At 37.6% G+C, this 27,965-nt stretch overlaps 1 protein-coding gene across 1 annotated transcript in view; it reads left to right on the plus strand.

The window, feature by feature from the left end:
- ide (insulin-degrading enzyme) overlaps positions 1–27,695 on the plus strand; it is a 121,306-nt gene extending 93,611 nt beyond the window's left edge. The window contains exons 22-25 of the mRNA XM_060841923.1: positions 2,822–2,883; positions 12,181–12,253; positions 18,225–18,292; positions 24,668–27,695. Of these exons, the coding sequence (XP_060697906.1) occupies positions 2,822–2,883; positions 12,181–12,253; positions 18,225–18,292; positions 24,668–24,763 (299 nt within the window). The 3' untranslated portion in view covers positions 24,764–27,695. The remainder of the gene's footprint in view (positions 1–2,821; positions 2,884–12,180; positions 12,254–18,224; positions 18,293–24,667) is intronic.
- The last annotated feature ends 270 nt before the right edge of the window (positions 27,696–27,965 follow it).

A 27,965-nucleotide genomic window follows, 5' to 3' on the forward strand; every position in this document is an offset into this window, starting at 1 on the left:
ATGGTTGTGATGTAATTCAGAGCATAGCAACTGGTGGAGTTTAAGTTCTTCTATTGAAAGCAGTCTCAGTAAATTGTCCATGTGACTCTAGATTGATTGTTTCCAGTTGACTTTTAGCTGTCCTCAGAAATGGTCAAGCAAGCCACCTTGTATCAAGGGCAGTTAGGAAGGGGCAACAAATATGGGTCTTGCAGTGACATTCAGATCCCGTGAAAGAATAAATGTTCAAAAATGAGCTCTGGTTTTGGGTTTGTAATCATCAACTTGACTTTCCTGTCTCATCACCATAACTCTTGATTCGATTATGGATTAAAATTCTATCTTCCACAGCTTTTAACTAACTTACTGGCCCAGACTCCATAACCTTTGTGGTAAACAATTCCACAGATTTGCTACCCTCCGAGAGAAGCGATTCCTCACCTCTCTTTAAATAGTGACCTTTTATTCTGGAATTGTGCTGGCTTGTTCTAGACTCTTCAGTAGGAGAAAATGGCCAACTTTAACCCCTGTAAAAATCTTGTATGTTTCAATAGGGTCACGTCTCATCTTCTAAACTCTTAAGTACAGGCCCAACCTAATCCTTAGAAGACAGTCCCTTGATACCTGCAATTAACCTAGTGAACCTTCTCTGGGCTGCCTCCAACGTTAGTATATCTTGCATTAGATAAGGGGACCAAAACTGATCACAGTATTATTGCTGTGCTCAAACTAGTCACTCGTATAGCTTTAGCAAAACCTTTCTATTTTTATACTCCCATTCCTTTGAAATAAAGCCCAGTGTTCCATTTGCTCTCACTAATACCTGCTGAACTTTTATATTAGCTTTTTGTGGTTTAAACATGAGGACTCCCAAAGTCTTTTTCTATTTCAGTAATATTTAACTCCTTTATTCTACCTGACAAAGTGCCTAACTTCTCACTTTCTCACATTATATTCCATCTGCCAAGTTTTTGCCCACTTGTTTAACTTGCCTGCATACCTCTGCAGACTCTGTGTCATCGTCACCACTTGGCTTCTCAACTGTTGTGTCATTGACAAACTTTGTGATTGTAAATTCATATTCCTCATCCAAGTTATTAATATATATTGCAAATAGTTGTGGCTCCAGCACTGATTCCTGTCCAACTCCACTAATTACAGGTTGCCATCCTGGAAGTGCTTTCCCTTAACTCTCCATCCTTGCCAATACACCATTTCCAATACCTTGGCCAAGCCTGCAGAGATTAGATCTGACTCTTTGTTTGAAGGATCATTTAGCTCTGTTTACTGAATGCTGCTTATGGAACATCAATATCAAAAGCCTCCCCTTTTTGAGTTCTGTCTTCTTGTGCAATATTTACACAAAGCAATTGAACCATGTGGAGTAGAAAGTTTTGAAGACCATTCTGTTGAAAACGATGGGTGGAAAGGAACAGATTCATTGCGATAGGCATGTATGGAATCAAATATATGATAAATTTCAATGAGAAAACCATACAGAAAAACCAACTTTCTATCCAACTGCTGATGGGTATAAAAGCACGGAAGTAACATTGGAGTTGTACAGCGTGATGGTCCGCACAGCCGGAGTACCGTGTGCTGTTCTGGTCATCTCACTTCAGGAGGGATGTGAAAACATCTACAGAGATTTACTAGGTTGTTGCCTGGGATGGAGAAACTGAGCTATAAGAAGAAACTGGATAGGCTTGGATTGTTTTCTTTAGAGCACTGAGGTGTTTAAGATTATGAGGGGTATGGAAAGGTTGTGTAGAGATTAGATGATTCATTTGGGTGGGGGATCACTGGAGAGGACAGAGTTTTAGGTTAAGGGGCAGGAGATTCAGAGGGAATTTGGGGGGCAAAAACATTTTCACTTCAGAAGGTGGGAATCTGGAATGCACTGTCTCGGCAGGTGGTAGAGGCTGGACACTTTACTATCTTTACAACTTTTCGTGGTAGTTATCTTGTAACAGACGCCGGGCCGAAGTGCCGTTTCTACACTCAGGATCATGCAGATTAATAGATTCAAAGTGTGGTATCCTTACCATGATGCCATAACCAAAGTTGCTTGGGGCAAATTCCAGAACTCTTTCTCAAATTCTGAAAACAATGAATTCCACTTTTTTTTTGTAAAATTGCTTGTAGTTTGAAATATCCTGGTGGAATTATTTGACACACTTACTTTAACAAGGAAATATAATCTGTAGTCATTATCAGGAAGTGGCTGCATTTATGATGACTTTTTGTCTTTCTGTCTAACTGATATCAAGGAGGGATGTGGAGCTAAAGAAGGGAAAGAAAAGTGGTCTATAAACATGCAACAGCCCCATAACTTCAAAACACTGCACTTTATAGCCGCATGTGTGTCTTCTGTGAAAGTAGCTGAAATTTTTCTGTCTGAGTGAAAATTCTTCTCAAAGAAGGGGTCCATGAATTCTGTAATGCACAAGTACTCTGATTTCAAGCTGAGTATCTGTAATTCAGAACAATTTTGGCATAATTTTATCAGAATTTCTAGTTACATTTGTTTTAAATGGCTTTTTGAATAGTAAGTTAATGTTAGCCTAATGCTAAATATCATTTGTTTGAAAACTCGTGATTTATTATGCCACCTTACACAGAACACCAAGTAACTATTGCCACTTTCAATTAATTAGTCACTCAGTTTGTATTATACATTTATTATTGAGGCAAAATTTCATTGGAACATTGGAACAAAACTAGTTTACTATGCAACAGCATAATTAAGCTAATAGGCTGAGAATACTTTTTGTTACCTCAAAATATTAAACAATTTGGTGTTAGAAATGTATAAAAATTATTACTACTTTTATGTTTGCAGACAACATAGAAGTAGCACACCTGAAGACACTGACTAAAGAAGATATAGTAAATTTCTGCAAAGTAAGTCGTATTTGCACAACCATCTAATATTGTAAAAGTGAAGATTTGTAACAGAAGCTTATCTGTTGTCCTAAGAGTCATTTGGCTAACTTTGAACCCATAATGTTATAATATTGATATGGATGTAAATGGCTGTTCACACATTTTGTAAAAAGCAGTCATTGTACCTGGTTATCTCTTTAGTTTCTCCATTTGCAATTTTGCTCTCATCATACAAGATACCTCAAAACTACTGGCACTGAATTTAGGTACAAGTATAACATTTTGTTTTTCTCTCTCGCGTGCTTTGTTTTTGGAAAACAATAATGCCTTCAGATCAAAATGTTAAAAGCAAAATTGTTTATTGCATTTCGGAGATAAAACCAAGTTCTGCAGAAGTGTTTAAGCGTTGTCAAGGGTGTTATGACCTACTATGTAACTGAAGTTTGTATATAAAAAGTGTGATGAAATATTGTGACAGTCCTTTAGTTTGTTAATGGCAGTGGCATTTAATTTGGTCCATGAGAAATCTGTCTAAAATTCTATTAAAACAATCATTTGCTTTTGTGGTAGGGCAATATTTATTTTAAATGGTAAGGCTTTGCAGACAATAAAGTAACTTAAATAATAGCTATCCATATTTTGTAGTTCCATGGAAGTTTCATTTGCCTGATCAGCTTGAAACTTTGGAAAGTAGCTATAAAGTACAGAGAAGGAGAATAGCAAAGGTAACTTAGTCAACATCTAACCTGCTTACTACCTGTCGAGTAACACATCCTATAACACTTATATTCATGAAAATAACTTGGCTATTTCACTTTTCACAGTCTTCTGCTCTCCCAAGCACGCTCTCCTGCTTGGTACTGTTGGTCTTTGATTTGTATGTCTTTCCTATTTGCATTTCAATATAAATGATGTCAAATGCTGCTGTCCTGTTCATAACCACCTAATTTGGAATTCCTACTGTTTGTTTCTTTATCACTGCTCCTCCTCCTTGGAAAGTTCCCTCCTACATTCTCATGCTCCACACTATGAGCTCCCTTTATCCAATCCTCCTCCAACTATCACCCAACTCGCTCTGTTCCAACCTGGGAACTGATTTCAGGAGCCCTTCAGGATTCCCAGCCCCGGTTTGTTGTGGGAGCTTGAATGTAAATTGCTCAGAATTAAGATCAGTATTCTAACTTTGAAAAATATTCAACAGGACTGTTGATTTTTGTCAATATTGAGTTTGTCTGGTCATGTTCAGGATGGATTGTGAAAAGTCTTAATTTTATTCAGAGTTTTCTCAGTAGTACAGAAATCTATCATGTTTCCAATAAATTTCTCAGTTTTTTTTTAAACCTAAAATGTTTTGTGTTCCCCATTGCTGCCATCAACCTTTGGACCATGTCAAGTACAATCAGACCACACGTCGTATCACCTAACCTCTAATTGTAAAAGATAATTGGAAGGAAAATCTTTTTGAGAAATGCTTTCCTACTGTAACTGGACTTTAAGCCATTACACTTTGTCTGGCCCTAAAGATAGTTTCAAAGCTTCAGTGGGATTGGGAGCATAGTGAAGAATCTCATTGCTAATTCTTTAACATCGCTGTCATTTATGTGATTCCAGATTGCACACTTGCCCTCATACCCAAATTTTCTTGAACTGTTTCAAGACTGTGCTGATTTACTGCTTCATTTTCCCTCTTTGGCCACTAGAGCTGTCTCTGTGAAAGATCTTGTCTGTCTCTCTCACTCGCCCTTTTTAAAAACCAGCTCTTTCACCAAAGTTTCTCTTATTTTGTCGTGGGATATGGGCATCAATAGGAAGGACCAGCATTTGTTGTCTTCCCTAATTGTCCTTGAACCAAGTGGCTTTCTCAGTTATTTCAGAGGGCAGTTTAGTGTCAGCCACATTGCTGTCCGTCTGGAGTCTCACATCGGCCAGATCAAGTAAGAATGGTAGATTTCCTTCATTAACATTAGACAATCAGATGAATTTTTACCATAATTGGTTATGGTTTCATCATCACAATCATTGAGATACTGCCAAGACAGTGTTTCGTTACCTGCACCTGGGGACATCCTCTGCATGAAAAACACCATGTAAAACATTTTATATTTCCATCTCTTTATTTCCTTTTCCTCCTTCACCTCTTTTTGGGTGTTAGCTGTGGATCATTTGGTATACTCATGCTTCTGAATCACAGGGTTCCAGGTTCAAATCTCATTCCAGAACTTGAATGCAAAATTCAAGACTAAGACTCTAAAGCTGCACTGACAAAGGTTGTTACCCTGTTAGAAATTGTTTTCTTTTGGCTGCCAGTTTGGGTGGATGTGAAAGATCACGTCTTGTTATTTCAAAGAACAGGAAAATTATTCCTGAAATCTTGGCCAATTTGACCCATGATGTCACAAGACAGATTATCCTGACCATTATTACTGTTTGTGGGAGCTTGTAGCATTTCCAACTTTCAACAGTGACTACACTGTTTTTAATGTCTTTAAAACGTTCTTAAAAAGGTGCACTGAATTAGATGTTGATAGTTCAGATTAAGTGATTGGAACGTGAGAATGGCAGTAGAATAGTGTGTCTAACTGCCAGACTTGAAAGAATGGACAGTCCTACTGGAGTGGGGCTTTCTGTCATTCTCAAGTTCCGATCACTTAATCTGAACTATCAACATCTTTTCTCCCCTACACTCTACACCCCATCACCCCCACTATATCATAACTGCTGTCCTTCTACTTCACTTAAGCTCTGAAGAGTCATCTAGAGTCGAAACATTAGCTCTCTCCCTCTCCCCCCTCTCCCTGGATGCTGTCTGACCTGCTGTGATCTGCAGCATTTGTTGTTTTCAGTATATTTTTCACGATTAGCATTATGCTCCATGTAAGTGTCATTTGATCTTAGGATGTTAAATCTGCCATTGTAACCCTCTGTTGTAGTTCTGTTCGCCGAGCTGGGAGTTTTTCTTGCAAACGTTTCGTCCCCTTTCTAGGTGACATCTTCAGTGCTTGGGAGCCTCCTGTGAAGCGCTTCTGTGCTGATTCCTCCGGCATTTATACTGGTTTGAATCTGCCACTTCCGGTTGTCAGTAGCTTTACGCTGCAGTGGCCGGAATATAGGGTCTAGGTCGATGTGTCTGTTGATCGAATCAACAGACACATCGACCTAGACCCTATATACCAGCCACTGCAGCGGACAACTACTGACAACCAGAAGCGGCAGATTCAAACCAGTATAAATGCCGGAGGAATCAGCACAGAAGCACTTCACAGGAGGCTCCCAAGCACTGAAGATGTCACCTAGAAAGGGGACGAAGCGTTTGCAAGAAAAACTCCTAGCTCGGCGAACAGAACTACAACAACGAGCACCCGATCTACAAATCTTCTCACAAACATTGTAACCCTCTATTCCCTTGTTCCACTAATGCTGGCTTAGCTTCCAATTAAATGCATCTACATGATTCACTTCAACTAATTCTTGTGGTAGCATGTTCCACACTTTCACATTTTGCTGAAGAGGTTTATTCCTAACTCCATATTAGATTTCCTGATGACTGAGTTATACTGACAGCCTCTGCTTATGGTCTTGCCCACAGAAACGTTCTTTCCACATATACTGCATCAGATATCAGAAAACTTTCTGCCTCCTTCCTTCTGAAAAGAGCTGCCCCCTCCACACTTCAGCTGTGATGAAGAGTCATGTAGACTCGAAACGTTAGGTTCCTCTCCATGGATGCTGTCTGACCTGCTGTGATCTCCAGCATTTGTTTTCAGTACAGATTCCAGCATCTGCAGTAATGTGCTCCTAGATAGTGGAAAATGGCCTGTTTCTCTCCTATTAATTCTGTGTAGTGTAATCTTATGTTGTGCTCCCTACTTCAAGTTTCCCGATTCTCGATGTTCCAGATACAGTAACCTTTTAGTTCCCAGGAACTTAATCCCTTGGGTACAGTACCTGTACAATGCACTACTGTGCTTTCAAACTCCCAAGACAACATTCCCAATGTCACGTTTTTTGGACCATCCATATTATATAAAACTATTCATGTTTCCAAGGTCCAGCATAGCTCTTCAATTGCCCACACCACCTCCTCATGCTTCAATACCATAGATATTCCCTCAACATTATCCTTTCTCGGTCTCCCCCATCCATCTTCGTGTGCCCAACATTTACATTTCTCCTGCTAATCTGCAATCTGAATGGTGTCTTTTTGTATGTCCATGGCTTTTGATGTGAAAAATATTCATAAAATTGAATACATAAATAAACACAATAATCATGACTTTTAATATCATAAAACCTTAAAGCATTATTAATATTTTGTATGTGTTTTTGGGGTTAAGGAGAAAAACTATTTGACTTCAAAATCAGTAATCTGGGTAATATTCTTTCTTATCTCATCAAGAACAGAGTTCCTCAGACATTGAGAGCTTGGTAGTTATGTACAGCTAGAATATGTAATATATAAATTGTAAGTTGCAGTTTTTGAAATACTTTTGAGCATCTTTTGAGGAGGATCTCACTAAGATGGATTCTAAGGTCTATGTAACATGAAAGGTGAATTGCATTTCGTGCTTGAAATTAAATGAGTGGAACATCTGTCGTTTTGAACTATGACTAAATTAGCTACAACAGCTGTTATTTAGTGGTTCCTTATGTAAAAAGACCTAGACAATCATTAATTCAGCATATAACCTTTGCAGCAAATTTGGTGTCTCACCTAGACATGGTTGTCATCTTGTGTTAATATAGTTTTCTGAATGTTTCTATGGCCCTGCAATATTTTGTCCAAATGATATCATTTTTTCTTTATTCTTATCAGGGAATAGTTTAATATGTATTCAGATGCCAATGTAACAGATTGCACATTAATGAAAGATGAAAATGTAAAATATGAGTCCAACTGTTACCTAGCAACAACAGCAATCCTTGACGCAAAATCCAATTTGAATATAAACACTCATGTCTTTCTTGAGTGAGAAATTAGATGATTGTGTTTGAATGTAATTTCTTTGTGTGTTCTCCAAGAATAGTGTCAAGTTGTTTTGGTCAATCATCTTTTACAAGGATTAATTTTCATGGTATCTCATCGTTAAAATGTAACAATCTGGGTAGTAGTAATTGTTAATCTGCATATGTTGTCAATTTCATTTGAATCCACACTCAACGTTTTCACGATATATGCAACACCTCATTCACTCTTCTCTCCATCCCCCGCCTGGCCTCCGAAAACAAAACTTTACTGCATGTTATTAATGTTGTATTGTGTAAAGAATTACTATCCAGCTGCTCTTTCACCAGCTCACCTAACAGAGGGAATTGATTTGCTTTTCTGAGATTCACAGCACGTCACTGACTTAGTCCAGCAGTTTATATACACCCATATTGAATTGTTGCCAGGTCTCATCACTGCAGCAAAGAGCGGCTTACATTCCCACATGTAATGCTGCATTTCAAAATTCTAATGTTTGCCACATCCACACTGGTTGTTATTTTGAAGCTTGACTTTGTCAAATGACCTACAATACAATATTCTTACAATATTTTTGCAAGATTGAGAATATGCATGCCATTTATCCAAAAAAAATGCATGTTTGTAACACTTCATCTATAGTTGAGATACAAATCTCTGAATGAGATGAAAAGCAATTTATTATATTTGTTCCATTTGTAATTTTTCTAAAATGCAATGAGTATACAGAAATATAGCAGTAGTTCAGTCATTAAACAAAGATATGAACCATAGCAAAATGGTTTTGGATTGAAGTGCATGTTTCATCTAGTGCCTCTGAGCAAGATCATACTTCAGACTTGAAAAGCGTTCGTACTTTATTTATGTTTGCCAGTATATTTTCTTCTCCAAGCTTCGTATTAACTTTGTCGTATGTGCTGTGCATATTAAGAACGTGCTTATTGTTATTACATAGAACGGTACAACATTACAGTGCAGTACAAGCCCTTGTCATTGATGATATATTGTGCACAAGATTAGTTTCTTCCTCTGTGATGGCATATTTCTACCTATACGGGTGGCCATCATACTTTAGTAGTCAGAAGTGCAAATCTTAATTTTTGTGTTTTTCACAAGCCAGTTAGTTGAACAGGAATTAATGCAAAATTTGAAGACTCTATAGGGACAATCTTCATTTATTCAGCAATCTCACACAGATTTGCATTATGATCCAGTAATGAAATGCAAAGGACAGTTTCTTTTGGTGACACTGTCACATTTGTGGGCATCTTTGAAGGTGCCTTATTTGTCACTTCTCTCAGATTTTTCTGCCACCACCCCTTTAGAGGGAATGAGAAATAATTGCCTTCTGACCTTCCATCCTTTTACTTTTCTACTATCTTCGGTAATAACCTTGATTTGTTTGATTTCACAAAATCTTTTATGCTGTTTTATTTTTGAAGGTGCATTCCTTCCATACAACTTAAGTTATCTTTCCACAGTCATTTGATTTTAAAATTTTAATCCTGTTTAGTGGCATCTTATTTCTTTACTCTTACCCTAGTCATGGCTTATGTTCACAATTTCAGTTTTATTAAATTTTCCTTCTACTGTCAACCAATTCCAGTTTCAACTTATCTATTAAATATGCTAAACTTCCCCAGTACCCTGTACATTTGGCATTATTTATATCATCTATCTTGTATCATTTTGTCTTTCAGAAGTGTGATGATATTATGAGTTCGTCATTTTTTTCCCCCCTAATAGAAACCTGTTTTGATTATGACAGTTGTAAAAATTGTAACTTGTTCCTTCGAGTCATCTCTGGTTCCAGCTCTACCAAGAGAGATGCGATTTATTTTAAATGAGATGGTGAACCAAAAGGCTTCCGAGACTGAATGTAAAGGGGATGAATTTGATGTCTTATATGCTGAATTATTGTTGGAAGATTTTCATAAGAACCAGTGTTCAGTACTCTGTCACTAATTTTCAAATAACTGTCCACTTGAGACTCCTGGCTGGCTTACTGACAGCATGGGAGAGTAGCCTTTGACAGGGCCCAAAAATAGACTCCTCAAGACTTACACCACTTAGTCCACAACTTGATCAGGGATGGAAGCCGAAAAAACTTTACTCTAATTGTAGTTGCTGTTCATCCAGCCTGAAATAGGCTTTCGTGTAATGGGGAAAATACAAAGAAAATATATAGTTTTTCGAATGTGAAGAAGCTCTATCTCTCCAAAAGAGAATACCATTGTAAGCTAAGTTGCTGAAGTGACAACAATATAACAACAATAACAATAATACTCCTTTCCTTGAGTGAATCTTGAAAACTGTGCTAGATTAAAATATCGAAAGTTATATTAGTATGGCCATGGGGAGGTTTCGCCTTTGTGTCCTATGTGAGAGCCAGGAAGCAGTCATCTACCCCTTTGTACCTGTTAATGGCTCCAAGCCTGACAGAAACTTCATCTAGGAAGTAGCAGAAGATCTAACTGTTATTGAAGGACATCAGTTCTCCATCACCAGTACGGGTGAAATATACTGAAAACAATTACTAACTGTTCTTTAACTGTATGAGGAGACTGTGTGTTTTAATGCTGTTGGCATTTAAATACATAAACAAGGAGTTAATATGCGGCAAATAATAAACTGCTAATGGAACAAGAATTTCCAAAAGTCTAGCTAAGTTCTAGCTTTTTAGTCACTTCTACCATATTGTGCTTTATTTGCAGAATTCTGGCTTCAGAGCCAAAGTTTTTCATTTAAAGAATGTATAGCTTTTAAGGGGTGAAAAAGCTATTTCACTCGCTGTCTTAGATTATGTTTAACACTTCCAGTTATTAGGTACAGGCTCCTTATTGATCATTATGATCTTTATAATTTGTCTTAATTACAGAATGGTGACTTCTACTGCCCAGAGTGTGTGTTTGTTTACTTTCTGTACCATCTGCATTGCAGATGAACAGGGGGAGATGCTACATCAGTCTGTGGCTAACAATGAAACAGCTGATTGGACTGGCTGTGAGATGAGCTTGAATCCATTTGATTGAATGGAGTGTATTGCCCTACTTTTATTGTAATTGTGTCATGGGATGGAGAAAAGAAAGCCCTGCATGTATAATAAATTGATGAATTTCATGGTCACTATGACAGGATATTTAAATTCAGCATGTTTATTTTATATTTAATTTATATTCCCAGCCACACTGTGTAATTGAGCTTGGAGCTCCAGTTATTAATCTAAGCCTGTGAATTACAAACCCAGTAACCATATGATACCTTACACAGGATTTGTGTGCATTTTCAAAATTAGCCTTGCAATTGAACTGAACAAAATTACCTCCAAGTCTCATCCCAGAAATGTATTTAAAATATATTGTAATTCTTCCATATTTTCTTCTTAAATGTGGTCATGGGATTTGGATGTCATTGTCTGGACCAGAATCTAATGTCTATTCTAAATGCCCTTGAACATGGTGGCTTACTAGACCCATTACAGAGGGGAGATCAGAGTCAACCACAATGGAGTCCAGACTCTCAGCAGAGACCTGACCCAGAAAGGAAAACTGGTTTCCTTCCCCAAATGACATTAATGAATAAATTGGTCATTTACAATACCACAATGGTTCCATGGAGGCCATTAGATTAGCTTTTAATTCCAGAATTCTAATGAATTGATACTTCACTATCTGCCATTTTGGGATTTGAATTTTTATCCCCAGGACATTAGACTGGGCCTCTGGATTATTCGTCTAATAGCATTACGAATACTTCCCATTCTTTCCACAAAAAAAAGTGGACCTTTTTACAGGACACCTTCATCATTTAGACTGCAGCTTTCCAAAAAGGTGACTCGCCCTTACTACTTGAGGGCAGTTACTGACGGGCAAAATATTGTAACTGAGACCTCATGATGAATGAATACTAAAAATTTTATTACAGAAATTCTAATGATTAAAAAGTTGCAATCCTGATATGTTGTAGTGGGCTTGCATCAGCATTGACAAAAAATTGTTTTAAGGAGAAGGAGGATGTTTGTAAGTGCCCAATATTCAAACACAAATCATGCTGTAAAGCTGCCTGACAAAGAAACAGCGCCCTGAATGCTTGTACTTTCAAATAAATGTGTTGAACTATAACCTGGTGTCGTGTCATTTTCAACTTTATCCATTCCAGTCCAACACCGGCACTTCCACATCACACGTTTCTTTGACATTGTTCATCTGAATCAGTACAAAACCTGTTCAGCAGATTTATGTTGGTGTTCAGCACAGATGCTCCTTTACAGAGTAGAAGTTACTTTTCACAAAGCTAAGATTCCTATTTATCTTCCTGTAACTAGTGAATTAATATATTTTATTAATCTACAGGAGCTTCTGGCTGTTGATGGCTCGAGACGACGCAAAGTTTCTGTACACGTCTTGTCTCGGGATATGGATTCCTGTGAGTATCTGCAAACGCTTACACTGACTAGCTCATTCGGTAATTTTGAATTCAAAATATCCAATTTAAGCATATACTGTATATCCGAGGCAACTTTCAGATTTGTTTCTTGTAAAGTGTTTGCTGTTATACTGAACAAATGTTCAGCTTGTTTGTCTTCCCTGAATATTTTTACTCGGAAGTTTTTAAAAAATCATTATTGCTAGAAATTTAATCTCATGTTATTGGCCACTTTTTCAGGTTTGTACAATACCTTTTAAATGTCAGGATCTATAAATACAAGCTATGGAGAAATTTGTTTTTGTTTAGTAAGAATCCTTTGTATCTGAATATAACTTGTAAGTTGTTAACCTCGCTCTGATTGGCCTCCCTTTTACACTATGAAAATTATTCACGAGCATTAAACTGCCAGATTTGAGTAGCCAAAGGTTCAACTGATGCAGGAATTAAAATACTCTCCTGAGTATTGCTTTGAGATTTGGGCAGGAGCCAAAGGTGGTGATGTCATGCCAATATGCATTGGAAGTGTTAGAATGCTTATATTGAGTTTTTCAGTGTTCTATCTTAAATAAGTTAGTTGAAGAAAATACTTCATCTGCTCCATGTAGTCAGATTTAACTTGATAACTATTTTTAATTCATATTTCAAATGGTGATAGCAATAGGATAAAAAGCTTTATGAATTTCTGGAGAAAAGGGTAATAGTGTGGAAAACTAGAGAAATAGAGGTAAATTTAGTTTAATTTCTTGTTTGTCAACATGGATTCAAACCTCAGGACAAACAACATGTACAATTCCACAACGTATAGATGATAAGGGGATGTGAGCAACATACTGGAGAGGTTTTAATACTTTGAATGTTAGAATGGTTTGCATTCAAGATGTGTTTTAAGGACTTGATGCTACATTATTTTCATAGCTCCAAAACAAGATATGAGTGGCAGGTTGTCTCATTTAATGTGGCAAATAATTTATTGGCCCAGCAAGTCAATGAGAGCAGAGAGAATGGACGTAGAGACTCGCAGGTTGGCAATTAAGTGTCTGTCTCTTTCTTGGATGAGTCAACATATTCTTTAGTCAAGTAATAAGAAAGGTAGAGATTTCACGAAGCCCTGTTAACAATTAATTTGAGAATTACACTTTGTAGGTCATGCTATAATTTCACTACATATTGATAATGGAGATTCTGTAACATCAGAAGCAAGTTGAATGGAACATGAGATTCAGCTGTATAATCTTTAACAAAGCTTAGGTTTTCATATTTTTCTGGGTTTTTTTGATCAATAGTGCCTCTGTCTCCGGTGTTTGAATTTTAAAAATATTTTTCAGTTCAGCAAATGTACCACCTGGTGTTGAACATTTAAATTCTCTCTCCCATCTCTCTCTCCCCACGCTCTCTTCCCCCCCCCCCCAGCCCCCACAAGTTCAGAATATCTCAGCATTTCATGTGAAAAAAAATGAATCATGGGTGGCAGAGTATAACTTATTTTTAGTAGGCAATGCGCTCTTATCTGGTTGGCATAGTTGCCTTCATTATAAGGCATCCATGGGGGTAGGAAGTTTACATTCATTACGTAGACTTTTAGATCTGGAAGTGCTTAGCTACTTGCTTTTATTTTTAAGACATTACAACTAGAGACTCTCAGCCTGCTAACTTTACAGTCATCTGTGTGAAACAAAACTGATAAAAAACTTAGGAGGATGATGTGTGCCATTTTCTATGCATTCTGAAATTCTTGGTGTATACTTGGATATTCATTTAGAAAGTGCAGACAAGAAGAAAAAGGATAATAAGAGATGGGATCAATACGTTAGTCAGGGAAAGTCTCAGATTGGAAGGGCAAGGTGTGCAATCTGTTTAGATAGAACTTAGAAAAGGCAAGGGTCAACAAACATTAGTTGGAGTTATTTATATGTTTCCAAATAGTAGTTGTGGTGTAAGGCATTATATTAGTCAGAAGATTTGAGAGAAACATGGGCAACACAATTATCATGGGGATTTCAATCTACAATAAACTGGGTAAACAAATTGAGTGCTAAACTGAAGGACAAGTTTCTACATTGCAATGGGCTGGATTTTTTTTTAAGAACAGTATGTTGAGCTAATTAGAGGGCATGCTATTTTAGATCTAGTACTATGTGGTAAATAAGAGTTAATTAACAACTTTGTCCATGAGGAACTACAATATGATAAAAGTTTGCATTAAGTTTGACAACAAGTCAGTTCGATCTGAAACGAGCAGAGAAAGTAAATGATTACAATGTTTTCAGAAGAAGATGTTGAAGACCTTTCTCAGAATTAAAGATCCAAGTGGCTGGGGAGAATGAGTTGAAGGAACTTAGTATTAGTAAGGTTATAACATAGAAATTAATGGAGCTGAAAGATGTTAAATCCCCAGGACTTGGTATTCTGATCAACATCCCAGAGAGTTGAAGAAAGTGGCTATAGTGGTCATTATCTTCCAAATATTTGTAGATTGTGGAATAAGTACAGTAGATTATAAGGTAGCAAATGTCATCGCACTATTTGAGAATGGAGTGAGAGAGAAAGCCTAAAACTACAGAACTGCTAGCCTTGCATCAATAGTAGGGAAATGCTAGAACCTATTATAAAGGATAGGATAAAAAGGCACTTGATGAACTGATTAGGGATAGTCAAAACAGATTTGCAGTTGGGTACTTGTGCCTGATGACCTTGTTGGAATTTTCTGAAGATGTTGTAACAACATTGATAAAGAACATCTGATGGGCACAGATTTTCAGAAAGCCTTTATTTACGTCTCCCACAGAAGGCTGGTTAGAAAAATTAAAGTATAAGAGCCAATGAAGTAATGTACAGGCATGGATTAAAAATTGTTTGTTTTTCTATTTGTCAATCAGAGTGGGAATAAGTGGGCCATTCTTGCTTTGGCAGGTTTTGACTACTGAGGTACTGCAAGGATCAGTACATGGGCCCAAACTATTCACAATCTATATAAATTATTTCGAAGTTAGAACCAAATGTCACATTTCTAAATTTGGTGATTGTTCAAAAGCTAAATATGATTGTGTATTGTGAGGAGGATGTAAAGCAAATTCAAGAGTATTTTAATAAATACTTTTACACACACCATTAATAAATAAGTAGAGTATGGCAAATGGAATTTAATGTGGAAATGTGTGCACTTATCAAGTTGGGTAGGAGGGACAGAGTATTTCTCAAATGGCAAGAGAATGGAAAGTGTAGAACTACAAAGGGGTCTAGGTGTCCTTGTCAATTATACACTGAAGACTAACATGCAGGTAGAGCAAGTATGTAGGAAGGCTAATGGAATATTAGTCTTTATTGCAAGGGAATTTCGGTTAAGGAGTACTGAAATCTTGTTTCAGCTGTATTGGAGCTTAGTTACACTATGCCTGGAGTATTATTTGCAGTTTTGTCTCCTTATCTCAACACCTATATTATTGCCATGGGGAGTGTAATGAAGCTTCACCAGGCTTGTTCTTGGGAGGATGGGACAGTCCGATGAAGAGAGATTGGGCAAAATGGGCCTGTATTTTCTAGAGTTGTGAAGAATGAGAGGTGATCCTATTGAATCTCTTAACGTACTTAAAGGTAGACAGGTTTGATGCAGGTAAGATGTATCTCATGGTTGGGGAGTCCAGAACCGGGGTTGGGGGTGGGGGTGACTTTTTTTTTTAAAAAGAGGAATACCAATCCTGTCCGAGATGAGAATTTTTGTTTTAAGGTTGTGAATCTTTGGAATACTGTACCACAAAGGATCATAGATTTGTTGAGGTAGAGATTGATGAATTTCTGATTACCAGTGGTGTACAGGATTATGGGAATGGTGTGTGGAAAAGACACTGAAGTGTACGTTTAGTCAAGATCATACTGCGTGCTGGGGCACACTCAACAGGCTGTCTGGCCTACTCATGTTCCTAGGTTTGTTCTGTCATTTCTGATTTATCTGTTTCTGTTCATATCTGCATTTTGGGTGACAAATAGCAAAAACTGTCCTTCCTTGTTCAGTTTGTTCATTGATCCAATAGAACAGATTATCATTATATGGTGATGAGCGAAATCAACTTAAAAATGTATCTTTCCAAAATATATATCAATTGTTATTCTCCCATCTCCTTTGAACTGAAACCAAAGCAGTTTTTGTGGGGAGTGTATGGTAGCACTCCCAATATGAACCTTTCCCAGTCAAGGGGAACATTGCAGTCGAGACCAAAAAATATTGCACTTTCAGCTTCTAACTAATTGTGTATGTTCAAGCTTGTGGAAAATCATTAGTTTAAATGTATTGCTGGTGGTAACAAAATAAATGAGTTGATTTCTCCTGCATGAGGATTTTCATGAAGCAGTTATGAAAGCAATATTCATGTGGCGTTTCTTGAAAAAAATTGTATCTAACCATGTTCCACTTCCTTTTGTTGTCGCAGCCTGATGGTAGGCGGCCAGGTTCTTCTCATAGCCTCCTGCCTTTAGTATTCTCATTTTAAAAGGATAGGAAAGGCTCGGGAGAAATGATTTTAGCCTTTCCATTGTCTGGGAATGATCCTGAGCCTGTGTTTCCATGTTATCGATTCAGTATCTAGTGTAAACAGTTTTTCACCACTTATCTTCTCAAATCCTTTATGTTACTGAGAACTGTTGATCTTCCTTCAACATTGTCAGTGAAATTAAAAATTTTTTCGTCTTATTCTGTTCAGAATTACAGCCTATCACATGTGATACCACTCCATGTAAACGAATCTTAAGAGCCATGAGCAGAGCTGAACCTGCAGCTAAACCAATAAATTGTGTAATTGCTTCCTTGCTTTTTATATTCACTGCTGCAATGCGTAAAACTTCCTCTTTGATTTGTTTTTCTACCTGCATTTGTATCTTTTGTTTTTGAGAACAATGTATCTGCCTTTCTAGATATTACTGTTCTTCTAAGAGTATTTCTATTTGAAGTATACTTTCTGTTGCTTTTCTTTTCTTTTAAGATCGTCATTCACCTTTCTGGGTGTGTTTAATTGCATCTATCTAATCATACACCTAGTCTGCATGTCTTCTATATGTTACCTCAATTTATAACACACCTTTATTTAGTATCAGCCAACTTCAAAACTATACATATATGGCAAACAAACCTGTTCTGGCACGCATGATTGAACAATAACATAGCATGTGCATTGTTCCTGTCTGTATTCCTTCTTCGCCGTGCTCACTGCTTTCTTTGTCCAGAACATGTCTCAATCCACATGGCTATGTTTCATTTCAAGTACAGATTGTGGGGGATGATACAATAACATGTTTGACCATTACAAAAATGTTGAAATTCAGCATAAACTTGAAAAATATTCAGCCGATTATGCAACACCTGTGATTAGAGTTTTAGTAAAACTTTTGGGTCTGTAACCTTGCACTGGAACTGATCTTTTGGGGCATCTTGGCTCCAAAGCAGCCGTGTACAGTCACGTGAGATACATCCTTCATGCCTACCCAGTAACACGTCTAAATTCAAAGAAATCAATATATTCTTTCTCTCTCAATATTTTAGTGGAAGGATTGAGAAAGAGTTGAGAGATGTTTTAAATACTGCATAGCTACCTATGGTCTTAATTTTAGAGCATCCTGACAGAATGGGTGAAACTACAGAATTTGGAACTGAATTAATTGTAATTGGAAGAATTAATTTTCCACTCAGAACTTGAGTTTGATAGAATGGAGATCCAACATGCACCTGCACAGACACTGTAATGAGGACGTTATTAAGATTTTAGTTTTAATTTTTGCTTTATACTTAAAATATTGGTTAAAATTACAATGTAGACCTGATGACTCGGTGTATATATTTATTAATGGTTCTGCATGATACCCAGCATTTAAATTACATTAAGGCAATTAAAATTTTTGCATTAATCTGAAAGCCATACTTTTCTTAAATTTGTTGTTTTAAGTACCAATTAGTCATGTCTGACTATTACTATAATTCTAGGCCCTGTTGTTGAACAACTTCCATGTCAAAATGATGTCAACCTGCCTCCTGCACCACCTTTGCCACAGGTAAGAGGGATTATTAACCCCATTTACTTTCTTCTCTACCTTGGGAAACATATTGTAATTTCCTAAATTGACTCATGAATAAGCGTGATTATAATTCCTTTTTTTTAAAACCTCTTAACACGTTTTTAAGTGTTCCTATTGCACTTCATGGTTGTTTAAAGTTCCGTTCAATGCCAAAGCTAGAGCATTGTTGAGTTTTAATGTTGCCAGTTATAATTTGTTTCTTAACAGAAACACAACAATGCTTGGAAAGGCTGAAAATCAAAAAAAGCCAACTCTTTTACAGGAAGACTGTACATTTTCCTGCATCAGTAGCAGTAAGCATTACCTAACAAAATTCTCATACCTAAAAGCACTTTGATCCATCATGTCAAGTCTCTCTTGGATGATTTGGAGGAGTGGACACTTTGCTAGTGTAGTAAGCTTCAGTTTTTAACATCTTTTAAAACAAAACCTCTTTCCTGAGCTTCCTAACCTGTTTAATTGCAACTTTAAGACCATAAGGTATCTGAGCAAAATTAGACCATTCTGCCCATGTATGCTCCACTATTCAATCATGGCTGATATATTTCTCAATCCCATCCTCCTACATTCTCCCTGTAACCCTTGACACCTTAGTCATCAAGAACCAACTATCTCCATCTTAAATAAAAGCAATGACTTGGCCTTTACAGCTCTCTGTGGCAATTAATTCCACCAATTAACCACCTCTAATGAAAGAAATTGCTCCTCATCTCAGTTCTAAAGATTCATCCCTTCACTCTGAGGCTGTACCCTTAGGTCCTAGTCTCTCCTATTAATGGATACATCATTTCCCATCCACTTTACCTAAGCCCGTCAGGATTCTAGAAGTTTAAATGAAATTTCCTCTCATCGTTCTAAACCCCATTGAGTACAGACTCCGAGTCCTTAATCACAACTGCTATCACAAGCCCTTCATCCCTGGAATCATTCTTGTAAACCTTCTGTGGACTCTCTCCAAGCCAAAACTGCTCTCAGTATTCCATATGTGGTCTGACCAGAGCCTAAGACTGCCTCAGCAGTACGTTTTTGCTTTTGCATTGCATCTCCCTTCCTAATTAGCACAGAACCTGCATGTTAACCTTAAGAGAATCCTCAAGTGGGACCCCAAAGTCTCTTTGTGCCTCAGATTTCCCAAAGCCTTTCTCCATTTAGAAAATAGTCTACACCTCTTCTTCCTACCAAAGTGCCTAATCACTCACTTCCCCATAATATATTCCATTTGCCACTTCTTTGTCTACTTTCCTAGCCTATCTATGGCCATCTGCAGCTTCCTCAACACCACCTATCCCTCACCTATCTGTGTATCATCTGCAAATTTAGTAACAATGTCCTCAGTTCCTTCTAATTTAGCAGACCCCTGTGTGGCACCTTGTCAAAGGCCTTCTGGAAATTCACTGGCTGTCCTTTGTTTAACTTGTTATGTCCTCAAAGAATTCTAGACATTGACCCCTTAACGAAGCCGTGTTGACTCAACTTACACTTCCAAGAATAATAAGACTAAAATCTTACCAATAACCAAGGTAAGGCGTATTGGCCTATAGTTTCCTGTCTTCTGCATGCCTCCCTCTCTTCCTAAACAGGGGTTTTCCAGTTCTGCCATTTTCCAGTCCTCTGGGATCCTCTTTGACACCAGGATTCCTGAAAGATCACCACCAATGCCTCAGCTATCTCCTTCAGAACTCTGAGGTATAGTCCATCTGGTCCAGGTGATTATTCACCTTCAGACCTTTTCAGCTTCCCCAGCATCTTCTCCTTAGTAATAGTCACTACATGCACCTCTGCCCCTGACTTTATTGAAGTTCTGGCATGCTATTGGTGCCTTCAACTTCAAAAACTGATGCAAAGTATCGATTCAATTCCACTGCCATTTCTTTGTTGCCCATTACTACTTCTCCAGCCTTAATTTCCAGCAATCTAATGTCTATCCTAGTGGGTGGCACGGTGGCACAGTGGTTAGCACTGCTGCCTCACAGCGTCTGAGACCCGGGTTCAATTCCCGACTCAGGCGACTGACTGTGTGGAGTTTGCATGTTCTCCCCGTGTCTGCGTGGGTTTCCTCCGGGTGCTCCGGTTTCCTCCCACAGTCCAATGACTTGCGGGTCAGGTGAATTGGCCATGCTAAATTGCCCGTAGTGTTAGGTAAGGGGAAAATGTAGGGGTATGGGTGGGTTGCACTTCGGCGGGTCAGTATGGACTTGTTGGGCCGAAGGGCCTGTTTCCACACTGTAAGTAATCTAATCTAATCTATCTCTCACATATAATGAAAAAGTTCTTGTAATCTTCTTTTATATGCTAGTTTACCCTCTTATTTCATTTTCCTTCCCTTCATTGCTTTTTTTGTTACCTTCTGGTTTTTAAAAGTTTCCCAATCCTCTAGCTTCCCATTAATCCTCATCACATTATATTCTTTTTCTTCCTTTTATGCTGTTCCTGACTTCCTTTGTCAGCCGTGGTTGTCTCGTCCTCCCCTTAATATTCTTCATCCTTGGGATGAATTTCTGCTGTGCCTCCTGAATTACCCACAGAAACTCCTGCCATTGCTCCTCCACTATCATCCCAGCTAGGCTGTCCCCTTCCAATCAACTCTGACCAGCTCCTCCAGTTATCCTTATTCAGTGGTAATGCCAATGCATCTAATTCCAGCTTCTCCCAGTCAAACTGCAGGGTGAATTCTATTGTATTATAGTCAATTCCCCCTAGGGGTTCCTTCACCTTAAGCTCCCTAATCAAGTCTGCTTTATTACACTTCACCAGATCCAGAATTGCCTGGTCCCTGGTGGGCTCTACCACAAGCTGCTTCAAGAAAACCATCCCTTAGACATTCCATGAATTACTTTTCTTGAGATCTGCTTCCAACCTGCTCTCCCTTCTTGTTCTGTATTTTTCTACCAGTGAAAATAGTTTATTTCTGTGTACCCTATCAAATTCATTTAATTATTTTATCACTCAATTCAATCACCCTTCAACTATCTAAAGTTTTAAACAGGACCGCCAGCAAAAACAATTGCCTTTATTTTTTCTTCATTGTGCACTGTTCATAGACTTCTGTCACCATTCTTGACATGGTACTGGTGCATCAATTGCTATGCAAAATTCAGAGACTATCCAGAGACAGTCTGCCAGTTTTCTGCATTGTGACAGTGAAATGCACAAAAGTTGCTGGCAAATAATATAATATCAGTTGTCCTTTGCATCCTGTTTCTGGATGAATTTCCTAGTTTCCACTTCTTCATGGTAATATCATGTTTTGAGGTGAAAGCTATTGGCTGCACTATCCTAAGAGGCAAGCCTCCCATTAGATGTTGTATTTTAGGAACTCCTAGCTCTGAATTCACCTAAGCACTTTGTGAAAACATCCACCACTGCTGGTAATCTCTCCCTATTTTCACCATTCTCCAGTTGAAAGGCTGGTCTAAATTTCCATTAATTTCCTAACTTTAATTTGCTTCTTTTTGAATCCCAGGCTAGGAGAGGAACTTTGGACTTTATTTCTTCTTCGCCCTAAACAAAATGTAATGACTATCTTCAAGTACCCTCCTTAGTTCCAGGGTGGGAAATATTTTTCTTGATGGAGCCCTGTACATTCAGAAAAGTTTTTTTGCCACCACTTTGGACTGTCGCTCACTTTGCCCTGGAGTAATTACTTATCCCGGGCATCATGCTTACTTGGTTGGCACCCATTCATCATTTAAACATTCACACCTGCTCCATTAGCCTCGAATGGTAATAATGTAGCTCTGCAGAACTTGACCATGTTCCTTCAGTAACATGTTTCAAACATACAACCTCTACCACTTTCAAGGAAAAAGGCAGCAGGTGCATGGGAACATCACCTCTTGCAAGTTCCCTTCCATGTCACTCGCCATTGTGATTGCCATCTACATCCCTATTCCATCTGTTGGATGGATCAAATCAACTGGAATCAAATGAATTTCTCGAAGAATATAAGGAATGTAGGGGATTTTTTTAAGAGGGAAAATCAGAAGGTCAAAGAGGGGATATGAGAGAGTCCTTGGCAGATAAGGTTCAGGATAATCCAATGGGTTTCTGCGAGTACATTAAGAGCAATTGGAGAGAGAGAATAGGGCCTCTTAAATATTAATAAGGCTGTCTATGTGTTGAACCTCAGGTGATGGGAGAGATACTAAATGAATATTTTGCATCAGTTTTTATTGTGGAGAAAGAAATGGAGGCTGGAGAACTCCAGGAAATAAATATTGATGTCTTAAAAACAGTTCACATAGCTGAAGAGGAAATGCTGGAAGCCTTAAAGGAAAAACATAAAACTGGATAAATCTCTGGGACTTGATCAAGTTTATCCCATGATGATGTGGGAAGTTAGGGAAGAAATTGCAGGGCCCCTAGCAGAGATATTTGTATCATCTATAATCACAGCTGAGGTGGCTGATGTTCCTTTATTTAAGTAGTACTGTAAGGAGAAGCCTGGAAACTATAGACCTGTGAGCCTGACATCAGTGGTAGGTAAGTTGTTGGAGGTGAGTCTGAAAAATAAGATGTGTTTGGAGAGGTAAGGGCTAATTAAGGATAGTCAGCATGGTTTTGTGTGTGGCAAATCATGTTTCACAAACTTGATTGAGTTTTTTGAGGAAGCAACCAAAAGGATTGATGAGGGGGCAGAGCAATAGACTGTTGCATGGACTTTAGTAAAGCCTTTGTCATGGTTCTGCGTGGTAGACTAATAAGTAAAATTTGATCACTGATTCAGGGTGAGCTTGCCAATTGGATCAAAAATTGGCTTGATATAGGAGACTGGGTGGTGATAGAGAGTTGTTTTTTTGGACTGAAGGCCTGTGACAAGGATCAGTATTAGGTCCACTTTTGTTTGTCATTTATATGAGCAATTTGGATGAGAATGTAGAAGATATGATTAGTAAGTTTGCTGATGACACCAAAATTGATTATAAGAGAGTTATCTAAGATTACAAATACATCTTGATCAATTGACTCAATGGATTGAAGAGTGGCAGATGGCATTTAATTTGGATAAATGCAAGGTATTGCATTTTAGTAAAATGAACAAGCAGGACCTCTACAGTTAATGGTCGGACCCTGGGTCATGTTGTAGAACAGAGAACCAGGAGTTCAGGTACATAATTCTTTGAAATTTGTGTCGTAGGTTGATTAAGAAGGCATTTAGCATGCTTACCTTCATTGCTCAGACATTTGAGTATATGAGTTGGGATAACATGTTGAGGTTGTATGGGACGTTTGAGGTTTCTTCTGAAGTACTATGTGCAGTTCAGTCACCCTGCTGTAGGAAGCATATTACTAAATTGGGGAGGGTTCATAAAAGAGTAAAAAGTGAGGTCTGCAGATGCTGGAGATCAGAGCTGAAAATGTGTTGCTGGTTAAAGCGCAGCAGGTCAAGCAGCATCCAAGGAACAGGAAATTCGACGTTTCGGGCCAGAGCCTTTCCTGATGAAGGGCTCTGGCCCGAAACGTCGAATTTCCTGTTCCTTGGATGCTGCCTGACCTGCTGCACTATAACAGCAACACATTTTCAGAAGGTTCATAAATGATTGACCAGGGTGTCCCCTGGAATGGAAGGTTTCAGTTATAAGGAGGGGCTGGGACATTCTTCACTGGAGCATAGGACTTTGAGGGGTGACCTTTTAGAGGTGTATAACATCATGAGGGGCATAGATAAGTTGAATCATATTGGTTCTTTCCCTAGGGTGGGTGAGTCCAAACTCTGGCATTTTTTTTAAGGTGAGAGAAGAAAGTTTTAAGAAGTACATGAGAAGAAACGTTGATAAGTACATGAACAGCAAAGGTTTGGAAGTATGTAGGCTCAATACAGGCAAGTAGGACTAGTTTGGAAACATGGTTGGAATGGACCAGTTGGACTGAAGGATCTGTTTCCATGCTGTATGACTCTAACTGATTTCCTAGCACTTTCTGATAGATTTAAGGAGACATGGAAGGATTTTAATGAGTTTTTTTTTCACCCAGAGGATGGTGGATATTTGAAACTCAGTGCTTGAAAGGGTGGTGGGAACTGTGAAAACATTTAAGAAATATTAAGATGATCACTTGAAGTGCGAAAACTCAACTGAGGCAGAGATATTTGAATTTTGTTTTGAGGGAAGAACTGGATCGATGCAGGGATATTGGTTGCGGGGTGGGCCGAGCATTGTCTGTAAAAACAAAACTACATCAATTCTGAAGAGTTTAATTTACACTGACTTGATGGAGAAGTGGCCCCAAATTATTACACACATTTTGTTCCTCTTTTTGTGCCTTTCAAGAAACTTATTGTTTTGGGCTTGATTTGTGGGTTCTTTGTTTTTAGATATTCAGTAAATTATCTGACATTATTTTTCCTTTTAGCCGACCATAATTGAAGATATGACCGTGTTCAAACGCAGTCTGCCACTCTTTCCACTGGCAAAGCCGCACATCAACTTCATGGCTGCAAAACTTTGAGATGATGAAATACTTGTGTTAAAGGAGGAAAACCTGAATTACAGTTTCCATTCTGCTGGAGTGGTAGAGCGAGGGGATTATTCAGAGATTATTTCTTTTAGTGAACTCTTTACAGTTAGGAGTGTACAAGGTTAATTAGCTCTGTATACTTTTCCCTGTAAATAGTTCAGCTAGCCGAGTGACACTTTAAATTACTTGTCCATAGAAACTTCAGACATAAAATTGGAATCTACAAAACACTAATGTATAAACCAGTGAAATTACACTGTGTAATATATTTGAGACAGATTCTTTTGTGATAGAGCACGAGCCTTATAATTGGTAACTATACCATGTTTTTAACTTCTATACAAGTTTTGTAGTTTTGACATTTTATGTGCTCATACAACTGGTAGTAAAATGCTGGAAACTTATTTCTTTTCATCTCAAATTATTTTAACGACATGCATAATCAAAACTCAAGAGAATTCAGATGATAGGTTTTCCAGAACTGTATCGTTTCTGACTGAATTTGGATTTCTTATCCATGAGACAAGATACCCGACTCCTTTGAGCATGTTTTCATGAAATCAAAAGATCACATTTACACAGAGCTGCTAAAGCAGAGTAGGCTGAGAAACTGTTGCTTTCACCACTCGGTTACTCTGATTTAGTGCTTGAAAACCTGAGAAAAACCTGTTCATTCCCCCAATAAAAGTGAGAAATTTTTAAAGTCCATTTCTTTGCACTATCAAAGTCCAATTAGAGGGAATGGGACTTTTCTTTTGTATTTAAATGGAACCAAAGAAAAGTTACGGCAAAGAAAGAGACCATTCAGCTCAACCCATAGTGTTTGTACTGACCGCAAATTATAATAGCTGCCCGTTTTAATTAAATATTCTTTTTTTATTATAGAAAGTAAATGATTAGGATCCAAAAATGGATTCCATACAAAACACATTTGTTCCATTTTTTTTTGTGCCTCCCAAGTAACTTAATGTTTGACATTCAAGAAATATTATGTCATCCATAATGTGACCATTATCAATCTAGTGTGAAATCACACATCAGTTATTACGAACATTGTTCGATAAACTTTGTTTCCACAATGATCAATGTGTAAGAGGCAATGAAGGTGGCACAGTAAATGGCACAGATAAAGCAGAAGAGCACATTGAATGTTATCTAGACTCTTAATACTATTGCAATCTTGAGTATCCTGCTATTTTGACTTTTGGAAGTAAGGTATATGTTAGAGATTCTGTGATACCAACATGAATGTCAGTTGTGAGATTAAGGGATGTACAAATGAGCTCTTGAGATAGCTATCATGCACGCCACAATAAATATTTTGCACCACATGTAACATGCAAAAAGTGACCAGCTCAGAATGCAGAGTGGGGAAGCAACACAAACTTGCAGAATTTTAAGTTGCTTAGCTGTACTTTATTGAAAAGTGCTGCAGTAGGATACAAAACTTCAGCTAATGTTGTCAACTACTGATTTCAAATTATAATATTTGATGGGTATAGTTCATTAAGGCCCGGTATTTGTAGCCTACTACAGTTAATTGGGTGATTTTATAATGTATTTCTTCTAGATTTATTTTAAAAAGAAATTGATTACAACTTGAGTGAAGAAAAAGCTGCTGTTATTGAAACCACCTTCATGCATGAGGATATTTTAATTAGCATGTTTACGACCAGATTGTCTTTGTCTTTGTTTTCTAATCAATTCAGTGTTTCTAGAGTAATAATAATTTATGTAACGAAAAACATCAGTTAGCAATAAAAACAAGTACAGAAGTTTTGCCTCTGAACACCTAAAGTGTGCAGTGATGAAAACTGACCAGATCATATTGACTACCAGTTTTCTCATTAATGGGAAAATACCTTTTGGATGGATATTTTTGTCTATAAATGTATTAGTTGCTCTGCATTTTGGGGTTTGTCTCAAGTTGAAAATTCAAATTACTCCTTTTGAAATCTTTTACCTTTTTTTTACTGGTTTTGATTCCTCTTCTCCCTGCCTACCTTAAAAGGATCCTTCTGTGCTTTGTGAGATTGTGCTGCAATGTTTCAGGAGTGCATACCACCTTAAAATAGTGATCCTGCAGATTTTGAAAAGTGTCAAAAATGAATGTTCTATCTGAAATCATGGCTGACAATTTGGAAACTTTGATTAGTATTGTCTTTGGGTCATTCAGTTTTGCAGCAATCACAAGGCAGGTTTTGTAGTCCCCTCATTTCAGGAGTAGTGTTACATTGGATAAAATTAAAGTTTTTTTTAAGTTTTAAAACATTTGGAATGCAAACTTGCATAAAATCCTTACACACATTTTTCTTCGAGAGATAACCTAAGTGAAACATTTATATACTGTTCCAAACTTTTCGAATGACCAGCTGAGAGTTGTATATGGGCATTATCTGTGGTATTGTCGCAGGTCAGCAAGAACTTCTGCATTGTATATAATGAATATCTGAGAAATATTCCAAACTTTTTGTAGTTTTGGAATTCTTACAGTGCATAATATGATAGCTAATTCTCTCTAACAAAAACAATTACTGAAAGAAAATATATTTTACTGTAAAAGATGTTTTCTAGGAGTCTCTAATTCTTTGTAGTGTTAATTTTTCTACCATGTTTCCAGCATTTTATGGCAGTGTGTGTGACAGTGCAGTTTGACTCAGGCATATCCATGGATTCTATAAGAAGAATCCAAAGATGCAGCTTTTTCAAGCAATAACAGCCAACAGAGTATCTACAAATATTCAGTCTGTTTTTATGGCTTGTGAATAGATGTATCATTTTTTTGTTGATTGTGACAAATTACTTATAACAACACCATTTTGAAGGTTTTGAAGCAGTTGATATAGAACTGGATGCATATAGTACAGCTACTGTATACTGAAAGGATGTTTCAGTTTGCTATAAAATAAAACCTGAGATCATCCTGTCACCATTGGAGTTTGTTGTCCTGTTTTTCCAACCTGAGTTGTCCATACATCCGAAACGTTTGTATGTGTTGTTCTACATTATGTATCCCATATATACTCGAGTAATAGTCAATCTCATGTAAGAAATTGACCCCCTATTTTTGGCCAACAAATCTCCATATATATCATGTAAAAGTCAATCTTAATTATTCACAGATATCAGATCAACATTTATGAGTCATAGAGTCGTAGAGATGTACAACAGGGAAACAGACACTTTGGTGTAA

This window comes from Hemiscyllium ocellatum, chromosome 22, assembly GCF_020745735.1.
Source record: "Hemiscyllium ocellatum isolate sHemOce1 chromosome 22, sHemOce1.pat.X.cur, whole genome shotgun sequence".
Classification (NCBI taxonomy): domain Eukaryota; kingdom Metazoa; phylum Chordata; class Chondrichthyes; order Orectolobiformes; family Hemiscylliidae; genus Hemiscyllium; species Hemiscyllium ocellatum.